The sequence below is a fragment of the Theropithecus gelada genome, chromosome 16 (genome assembly GCF_003255815.1).
Source record: "Theropithecus gelada isolate Dixy chromosome 16, Tgel_1.0, whole genome shotgun sequence".
In the NCBI taxonomy this organism is placed as follows: Eukaryota; Metazoa; Chordata; class Mammalia; order Primates; family Cercopithecidae; genus Theropithecus; species Theropithecus gelada.
The window spans coordinates 50,009,144-50,018,663 of NC_037684.1; the positions used below are offsets into that span (position 1 = coordinate 50,009,144).

Consider the following 9,520-nt stretch of genomic DNA (forward strand, 5'->3'; position numbering starts at 1 on the left):
AAAAAAAAAAAAAAAAAAAAAAAAAAAAAAAAAAAGAACAGTGAAATGAAATTATTGGCTGGGCACAGTGGCTCACGCCTGTCATCCCAGTGCTTTGAGAGGCCGAGGTGGGTAGATCACTTGAGGTCAGGAGTTCAAGACCAGCCTGGCCAACATGGTGAAACCCTGTCTCTACTAAAAATACAAAAACTTAGCCAGGCCTGGTGGTATGCGCCTGTAGTCCCAGCTACTCAGGAAGCTGAGGCTTGAACCTGGGGGGTGGAGGTTGCAGTGAGCTGAGATCACGCCACTGCATTCCAGCCTGGGCAACACAGTGAGACTCTGTCTCAAAAACAAAAGAGAAGAGAAGAGAAGAAAAGAAAAGAAAAGAAAAGGGCCTCTTACTGCTGGAGATGTGTGTATTTTCTAAGAAAAATGGTCTAGAAGGTTTTTTTGAAAGATTAACTTGGTGTCCACAATTGAAACTTGGTGTCCCTCCATTTTACCCACAAACTAAGGGTGAGTCCGGGTCTGAAACAAGTGGAACACAGGATGGCTCTTTCACTTCAGGACATAGAGAATGGCATATAAAAACGAACCCAATGCTGCTGCCATTACTCACAGTCCCAGAGGGGAAAGCAGTCATGTCTTCTGTCTGCACTCTGCAGACCTAACCCATCAGTTCTCAAACTCCTGTACGGGTCCCATGGTATCTGGACATGTTCATCCCGTGGCGTCTTAATTCCCCACTGCCACCCCTTCTGTTCCCTGCAAGTCTTCCCATTAGTCTTTCTTCCCAGTGGTTCTTGAGAACATTCCTGACCCCTGACACTCCCGTGTGGACACACAGGTGGCTCAGACTTTCCCTGTCCTCCCTGGGCTATCATTTTTCTGTTTCCTCAAATGAATGAAATAAGAGGAGTGGAAAGGACGAGAATCTTACCTGGAAGGCTTTGTTTGAGGCTCCTTAATAAAGGAGGGCAAGGCGAAGAGAAAGAAGACCAGGAGAGCCAGGAGCAAGGACCATTGGATGCCTTGGCTCAGGTGCCTGCATCTCCACAGGCAGGACCTCATGGCGGTGGGTCGGGTTCTAGAGGAAGGTTCTGCATGTCCTGGGGCCTTGAGGTAGGCAGCTGGGAGTCTCACCGCTCAGGTTTCCTGGCCGGGAAGTGCACACTCTTTGTCTCAACAATGAGCCACTCCGGCAAGTGCTGAGTTTATCAGTCTCTGCCAGGGAAGGGAGGAACCGCCTTCACTGCTTTATAAAGGCTTATAGGCTGGCGTGGCTTGAAGGAAGGGAAACTCCTTATGTTCAAACACGTTCACCTTCCTTTTCTTTGTCTCTGAAGCCAATATCTGAAAGTCAAGCTGTATGAGAAAAATAACCACATTATATGCGATCTCATCTTGGTCAGGTTACTTAACCCATCTGCCGCCATATAAATGGAAAAAGCAGTTATCTTCCTTGTGGGATTATCATGAAGACACCTTGAGGCCGCCATGGACAGTGCTTTGTTTGTGGTAGGCACCCAACACACATGTTCAACACTTTAGCTCAACCTTCCCTGTTTCTCATCTGAAATCATGACCATTACAACAATGACCAGCAGGTATGAGGGCTTGCTCTGAGCCGGGCACTGGTGAGTCTTCACAGGCACTCATGAAACCCTCACAGCCACTCTAGGGGCTGGGTGCCGTCATCATCTCCATTTCACAGAGGAGGAAACGGCCTCCAAGAACAAACTGCCAGCCCAAGATCACACGGCGAGCCACTGGCTTGGGGTCCAGATCCAACTGACCTGGAGGTTGCATTCTTTTTTTAAGAAATAGAGATGGGTCTCAGTATGTTGCCCAGGCTGGTCTCAAACTCCTGGACTTAAGTGATCCTCCCACCTCAGCCTCACAAAAAGCTGGGATTACAGGCATCAGCCACCATGCCCGGCCGTGATTGCATTTTTCTTTTCTTTTCTTTTCTTTTTTTTTTGAGACAGAATCTCACTCTGTCACCAGGCTGGAGTGCACTGGTACAATCTTGGTTCACTGCAACCTCCACCTCCCGGGCTCAAGTGATTCTCCTGCCTCAGCCTCCCGAATAGCTGGGACTACAGGCACCCACCACCACGCGTGGTTAATTTTTGTACTTTTAGTAGAGACGGGGTTTCACATCCAGACCATGCTGGCCAGGATGGTCTCAATCTCCTGACCTCGTGATCCACCCACCTCGGCCTCCCAAAGTGCTAGGATTGCAGGTGTGAGCCACTGTGCCCGGCCGATTGTATTCTTACCCACTGCTTAGTAGCACCTACGAGAAATCATTCACTCTACCTTGATCAAAGCAATGCAAAACAAAACCCACATAATTCTTGGGAAAAAAAAGTACACCTCAGAGGAAAAACATCAAGACCATTTGTAGAAAACTTAAAAAATTCAGAGAAGCAGCCCTCCATAAAGTACTGTGGGTTAGTCATTTTATAAAAATATTGTCCAGCGTGTTGAACTGTGGGAAAGGTTTTGGGGCCTGGGCTTGTTGTTCACACCTGGCAGTGGGCGTTTCTCCTAATGTACAGTTTTCAGTTCTGTACACAAGGCTCTTGGCCTTCACCCATGGCATGCACCAATAAATGATTAAACCACCATCCTCAGGGAGGACGAAAACGGCAGGAACATACGTCTGAGCAGCTGAGAGTAATACAGACGACTGATGGCTTCCTTTATCCCCTACCATACACTGCAACTCACAGCTCTGTTCCAAGGCGTGGGCTGGTAGCAAGGAGAAACATCTCTGTTAGTACTGACTCAGCCTCTCTCTTTCTCTCTCACTGTGCCTAACCTACAGACACTCGTACATTAACTCTATAAACATTTTCTGAATTGATCTGTACAAGTCATAACTCTTTGTCCTAACTGGCCCCTTATCCTAGGTTCCCTTATGCACTTGACATGTACAATTATATTCCTGTATCCTGGTGCCTGCTTGCAACGCTATGCAAATAAGTGCACAGTGAAAAGGCATTTTCTTACTCACAGCACTGGTGTGACTAAACACAGTATCTTTCATCGCACCCTATGTTCTGAAGAAGGCACTGGCTCTCGGTGCTCGCTGCCTTCCGCAGGGCGTGGAGATCCACTTGAGCTCCTGGGTGCAAGCTGAGCTACTGTGGACAATCTGTCCCTCTCACCACATTAGAGGCAGGTTGAACTTGAAGACTTTGAGGCCAGCTGGTGTGGCAGGATAATCCAGAGTCCTAGCTTCCTGGTTCTCAGGTTCCAGCCCACTGCTGCTGTAGCATGTGCCTGGGCAGAATGTGGGATCCAGAGAAGTGTATGTTTTAGGACAAATTGACTTTCCATTTGTTTTGTTTTTGTTTTTCGAGACAAGGCCTCTTTCTGTCACCCAGGCTGGAGTGCAGTGGTGCAATCATAGTTCACTGAAGCCTTGAACTCCTGAGCTCACAAGATCCTCCTGTGGCAGCCTCCCTCAAAAGTGGCTGGGATTACAGGTACGTGCCATCACACCTGGCAAAATTTTTTTTGTAGAGATTGGGCGGGGGGGTCTTGTTATGTTGTGCAGTCTGGTCCTGGTCTCAAGCGACCCCACTTCAGCCTCCCAAAGTGCTGGGAGCACTTCGTGTGAGTCACGTGTATGAGCCGCCATGCCCAGCCGCCAATTATTTTTTAAACATCATCACAATTTTGTGTTTGGTAAGATCTACTTTTCTCTCCTTTTTATTATTTTATTGTTTTATTTTATTCTCTTAAGCTCAATGGCAAAAACTTTTTCTCCTTTTTAAACTAAAGCTTTGAACTTTAGTCTTTGAACTTTAGTATATATCAGCTGATGGGACATGTGAGAACTTACATGCAGATAAGACTTATTAAAAGATAATTTTTCTGTAAAAGGTAAAATTATTACTCAAATAGACATAGGACATAAAAATGTGCTAAAGATTTGATTCTACTCATGGGAGAACCAGGCAGATATAATAACCAATTCAAAAGAGAAGTATATGAGCACAAAGTAATTTAGATTGTTTTTCTTTTGCTGTTTTCAAGATTTTTCTCTATCTCTGGCTTTCAATATTTTGACTGCGATGTGTCTGTATGGGTCTCCTTGCATTTATTCACTTGGAGTTTCTTGGATCTATGTATTAGTGTTTTTCAACAAATTTCAGAATTTTTCAGGTATTATTTGTCTGAATATTTTTTTCTCTCTATCTCTGCCTCTTGAGCATTCTTTCCTAGGATGAGTATGTTGGTGTGCTTAACAGTATTCTACATTTCTCTGAGGCGTTGTTCATTTTTACTTATTATTTTTCTTAGTGTTCTTCATCTCTGTTAATCTGTTTTCATGTTGGCTGATTCTTCCTTCTGCCAACTCAAATCTACTACTGATCCCCTCTAGTGAATTTTTCATTTTGATTATTTATTTTTCAACTTTAGAATTTCCATTTACTTAAGAATTTTTTTTATATCTTTTTAGTTAACATTCTTCATGAGTCATTATTACCATGGCTTTCTTTAATTCTTTAAACATGGTTTACATTAAAAACTTTTTTTTTTTTTCTTTTTTTGGAGACAAGGTCTTGCTCTGTCACTCAGGCTGAAGTGCGGTGGTGCAATGGTAGGTCACTATAACCTTGAACTCCTGGCCTCACGTGATCCTTTCTCCCCAACCTCCCTAGTAGTTAGGGCTACAGGCTAATTTATTAAAAAAAAAAATATATATATATATATATTGTAGAAACAGGTTTTCACTGTGTTGCCCAGGCTGGTCTTGAACTCCTGGCCTTAAGCAATCCTCCTGCCTAGAACTCCTGAAGCACTGAGATTACGGGCGTGAACCACTATGCCTGGTCTACTTCGATTTTTAAAACATATTTATAATAGCTGCTTTGAAGTCTTTTTCCAATGTGTCCAACATTTAGGTCCCTTCAAAGGCACTTTTTATTGCCTGACTTTTTTTCCTGTGTATTTGTCACAGTTTCTTTGCGTGTCATAAGTTTTTGTTGAAAACCAGACATTTTAGATAATATATTGTAGCAACTCGAGATGCTGAATTCCCCACTACATTGGGGCTTGGTGGAACTGTTGTTTCTTTGGGCACTTGTTTATTTAATTCTGAACTAATTCTGTGAAGCCTATTTCCTGGTTTGTGTGCAGAGTGTACAATTTCTGATGTTTCTGCTGAGTTTCTTTCTTTTCTCTTTTTTTTTTTGAAATGGAGTCTCTCTCTGTCACCAAGCTGGACTGCAGTAGCGCGATCTTGGCTCACTGCAACCTCTGCCTCCCGCGTTCAAATGATTCTCCTGCCTCAGCCTCCTGAGCAGCTGGGACTACAGGCGTGTGCCACCACACCCAGCTAATTTTTGTATTTTCAGTAGAGACAGGGTTTCACATGTTGGCCAGGATGATCTCAGTCTCTTGACCTCATGACCCACCCACCTCGGCCTCCCAAAGTGCTGGGATTACAGGTGTGAGTCACTGCACCCGGCCTTCTGCTGAGTTTCTTAACCACTGTGTCTGGTACAGTTTCCACCCTACAAGTGGGCTCTGGGTCGGGGAAGGGAGCCCTAGCCCTCTTGGCCACACCTGCATGGAATACAGTTTTTGCAGCACAGAGCTGGGAGAGATGAGAGACACCAGTGGCATGCCCTTCTTAGAGTGAAACTGTAGCCTGGAGTGGAGGCAGAGGGAGCCCCCCATCTTCTTGGGAAGCCACACCTGCTTAGGAAGAAGATAGGAGGGGGATGTGACTCAGGTGCCACAGACTCTTTATTCTTACTGGGATTCAGGAGATTTTCTTGAATAAATATTTCTTCATTTGCGGTATGTCCTTAGGACAACATAATTTTATTTTAATTATTTAAATAATTTTCACCAATTAGGTCAGGTGCGGTGGCCCACACCTGTAATCCCAGCACTTTGGGAGGCTGATGTGGGAGGATCACTTGAGCCCAGGAGTTGGAGACCAGCCCAGGCAACATGGTGAAACCCTGTCTCTATAAGAAGTACAAAAATTAGCTGGGCGTGGTGGTGCATACCTGTAGTCCCAGCTGCTTGGGGGACTGAGGTGGAAGGATCGCTTGAACCTGGGAGATCAAGTCTGCAGTGAGCTGAGATGGCACCACTGCACTCCAGCCTAGGTGACAGAGCCAGACCCTGTCTCAAACAAACAAACAAACAAATAATTTTCACCAATTAAATGGCTCTTCTATAGGGAAAGGACTGCTGAGTTCCTCACATAGCTGTCTCAGATGGTCTACCCATAACTCTTGTGGTGGAATGATATGAGCATAAAAGAAGGCCACGTGGCCTATTGTTCCATGAAAGGGCCATATCTACAAAGCAAGCTGGTTGATTGAAAGGAGTCAATCAACCAGAGGAGGAGGCAGACAAATCCAGTTTTTCAGCATAGGATGACTTACTGGGTAAATTTACAGACAGAAAAGCATGGTATTGGGGGGCCACAGACATGTAGATCTCTACACTGCAACCCCTGAAATCTAGGGCTTCTGTCTTGGGGAAAAGTATATGTGCTCTGGAAGGAATGTGTAGGTGGCTATGAGTATCACTATACCTATGATGTCTGCAACAGCATCTCGGATTGTCTTGAAGGAAAAGTGAAAGTTAAGATGAATAGGTGTTCCTACCTAAAGAGTAATACATCAACTAGACATTTGGAAGGCATTCTCTGACTCAGGGTAGGTAGGCAGATTAGCATTTAAAATAAAGTCGCTTTTGTCCCCACACATATGTTTTAGCATATAAAAGTTACATATCAAATTTTAAGTCAAAGTTACTTAAATAAAACCGAAATTTTAAATTTGATTTTGAAAATGTAATTAAATATTTTAAAAGCATACCTTGGAGATATTGTGGGTTTGATTCTAGACCACTGCAATTGCAGCAAAGTGAGTAACAGAAATTTTTTTATACAAGCTATGTTTACACTGTAATGTTTTCGGCCGGCCTTCCTTCCTTCCTTGCTTCCTTCCTTCCTTCCTTCCTTCCTTCCCTCCCTCCCTTCCTTCTTTCTTTTCTTTTCCCTTCCTTTCTTTTCTTTTCCCTTTCCTTCCTTCCTTAGTTCCTTCCTTCCTTCCTTCCCTCCCTTCCTCTCTCCCTTCTTTCTTTTCTTTTCCTTTCCTTTCTTTTCTTTTCCCTTTCCTTCCTTCCTTAGTTCCTTCCTTCCTCCTTCCCTTCTCCTTCCTTTCCTTCTTTCCTCCTTCCTTCCTTCCTTCCTCCCTCCCTCTCTCTTTTTCTTTTTCTTTCTTTCTTTCTTTCTTTCTTTCTTTCTTTCTTTTTCTTTCTTTCTTTCTTTCTTTCTTTCTCTTTCTTTCTTTCTTTCTTTTCTTTCTCTCTCTCTCTCTCTTTCTTTCTTTTCTTTCTCTCTTTCTCTCTCTCTCTCTCTCTTTCTTTTTTTCCTTTCTTTTTGACTGAATTTCACTTCTGTTGCCCAGGCTGAAGTGCAGTGGCACAGTCTCAGCTCACTACCACCTCCGCCTCCTGGGTTCAAGTGATTCTCCTGCCAAAGCCTCCCAAGTAGCTGGGATTACAGGTGTCCATCACCATGCCCAGCTACTTTTTGTATTTTTAGTAGAGACAGGGTTTTGCCATGTTGGCCAGGCTTATCTCGAACTCCCGACCTCAGGTGATCCACTCACTTCAGCCTCCCAAAGTGCTGGAAACAGGCGTGAGCCACCGTTCCCAGCCACTATAATGTTTTCTTTTGTGTGCAATAGCATTATGTCTAAAATACCCATGTACATGTGTTAATTTAAAAACACTTTACAGGCCGGGCGCAGTGGCTCATGCCTGTAATCCCAGCACTTTGGGAGGCCGAGGCGGGTGGATCACGAGGTCAGGAGACTGAGACCATCCTGGCTAACCCCGTCTCTACTAAAAATACAAAAAATTAGCCGGGCATGGTGGCGGGTGCCGTTAGCCGGGCATGGTGGCGGGTCCCAGCTACTCGGGAGGCTGAGGCAGGAGAATGGTGCGAACACGGGAGGCGGAGCTTGAAGTGAGCCGAGATCGCACCACCGCACTCCAGCCTGGGGTACAGAGCCAGACTCCATCTCAAAAATAAATAAATAAATAAATAAATAAATAAATAAATAAATAAAAACACTTTATAGCCGGGTATGGTGGCTCACACCTGTAATCCCAGCACTTTGGGAAGCCAAGGCAGGCGGATCACTTGAAGTCAGGAGTTTGAGACCAGCCTGGCCAACATGGTGAAACCCCACTCTACTAAAAATACAAAAATTAGCCTGGCGTGGTGGCGCGCGCCTGTAATCCCAGCTACTCTGGAGGCTGAGGCAGGGGAATTGCTTGAACCCGGGAGGCAGAGATGGCAGTCAGCTGAGATCGCACCACTGCGCTCCAGCCTGGGTGACAGAATGAGACTCCGCCTCAAAAAATAAAATAAAATAAAATAAGACAACAGTAAAACTTGCTGCACAGATTGAAAGTTTTCTCTGTAACATGTGATGTTTGATGCCATTTTGCCCATCCATAGTAGAAATTCTTTCAAAATTGAAGAAAATCCTCTCGAACCCTGCTGCCGCTTTATGAACTAAGTTTATGTAATATTACTTATTCTTTGTTTTCATTTCTTTTCTTTTTTAAGAACAACTCAGCAAAATAAAATTCCTGTTTATTGTTGGACAACATTGTTTCACACGTATATCAAACAGACCAAAACACACACACACACACACACACACACAAACGCGGCAACTTCATAGACAAGAAAGGAAAAAAAAAAAGAAATTTTTTATCTTTAGCCTTTTTAACCATCTCATACAAACTAAGTACATACACAAACAAGTTACTGGAATGCTCAGAGTAAGATTGTTTTTCTATTGTCTTTTTTTTTTTTTTCAAGGTTTTTTTCTCCTTTGAGATTATAATGAACATGGTCACGCCATGTTCATTAAAGTCAGAAGTAGGGCAGAGAACGCTCCAAAGGTTGGTTTGGTTATCTGAGCTCACGTCTAAAAAAAAAAGAAAAAAAAATGGGTGACCCTAGGCCAGGTGCTGTAGCTTACGTCTGTAAACCCAGCTGCTTGGGAGGCTGAGGCAGGAGGATCGCTTGAACCTGGGAGGCAGAGGTTGCAGTGAGCTGAGACCATGCCACTGCACTCCAGCCTGGGGGACAAGGAGAGAAACTCTGTCTCACAAAAAAAGGCTGACCCTAACAATATGTACAAAAATATAAAATGTAAGTAAAAAATACAAATTTCCTTTTTAAGTATTTTTTTATGGAGGTGAATTTATACTAATAATCATAGTAATATTCCTATAACAAGATTTTTTAATTTAAAAAAATTTTTAAATTTTACTTTAAGTTCTGGGATACATGTGCAGAATGTGCAGGTTTGTTACATAGGTATACGTGTGCCATGGTGCTTTGCTGCATGCATCAACCTGTCATGTAGGTTTTAAGCCCTGCATGCATTAGGTATTTGTCCTAATGCTCTCCCTCCCCCTCCCCCACCCCCCATCCCTGCCCCGAAAGGCCCCGGTGTGTGATGTTCCC

At 43.9% G+C, this 9,520-nt stretch overlaps 1 protein-coding gene across 3 annotated transcripts in view; it reads right to left on the reverse strand.

Annotated features, from left to right (window-relative positions):
- The window catches only part of ST6GALNAC1 (ST6 N-acetylgalactosaminide alpha-2,6-sialyltransferase 1), a 19,699-nt gene extending 18,446 nt beyond the window's left edge, over positions 1–1,253 (reverse strand). For 2 of the 3 annotated variants that reach the window (XM_025361946.1, XM_025361949.1), the window contains exon 1: positions 923–1,253. In XM_025361946.1, the coding sequence (XP_025217731.1) occupies positions 923–1,053 (131 nt within the window). In that variant the 5' untranslated portion in view covers positions 1,054–1,253. The remainder of the gene's footprint in view (positions 1–922) is intronic. The other variant, XM_025361947.1, reaches the window with a different exon arrangement.
- Positions 1,254–9,520: the final 8,267 nt, after the last annotated feature.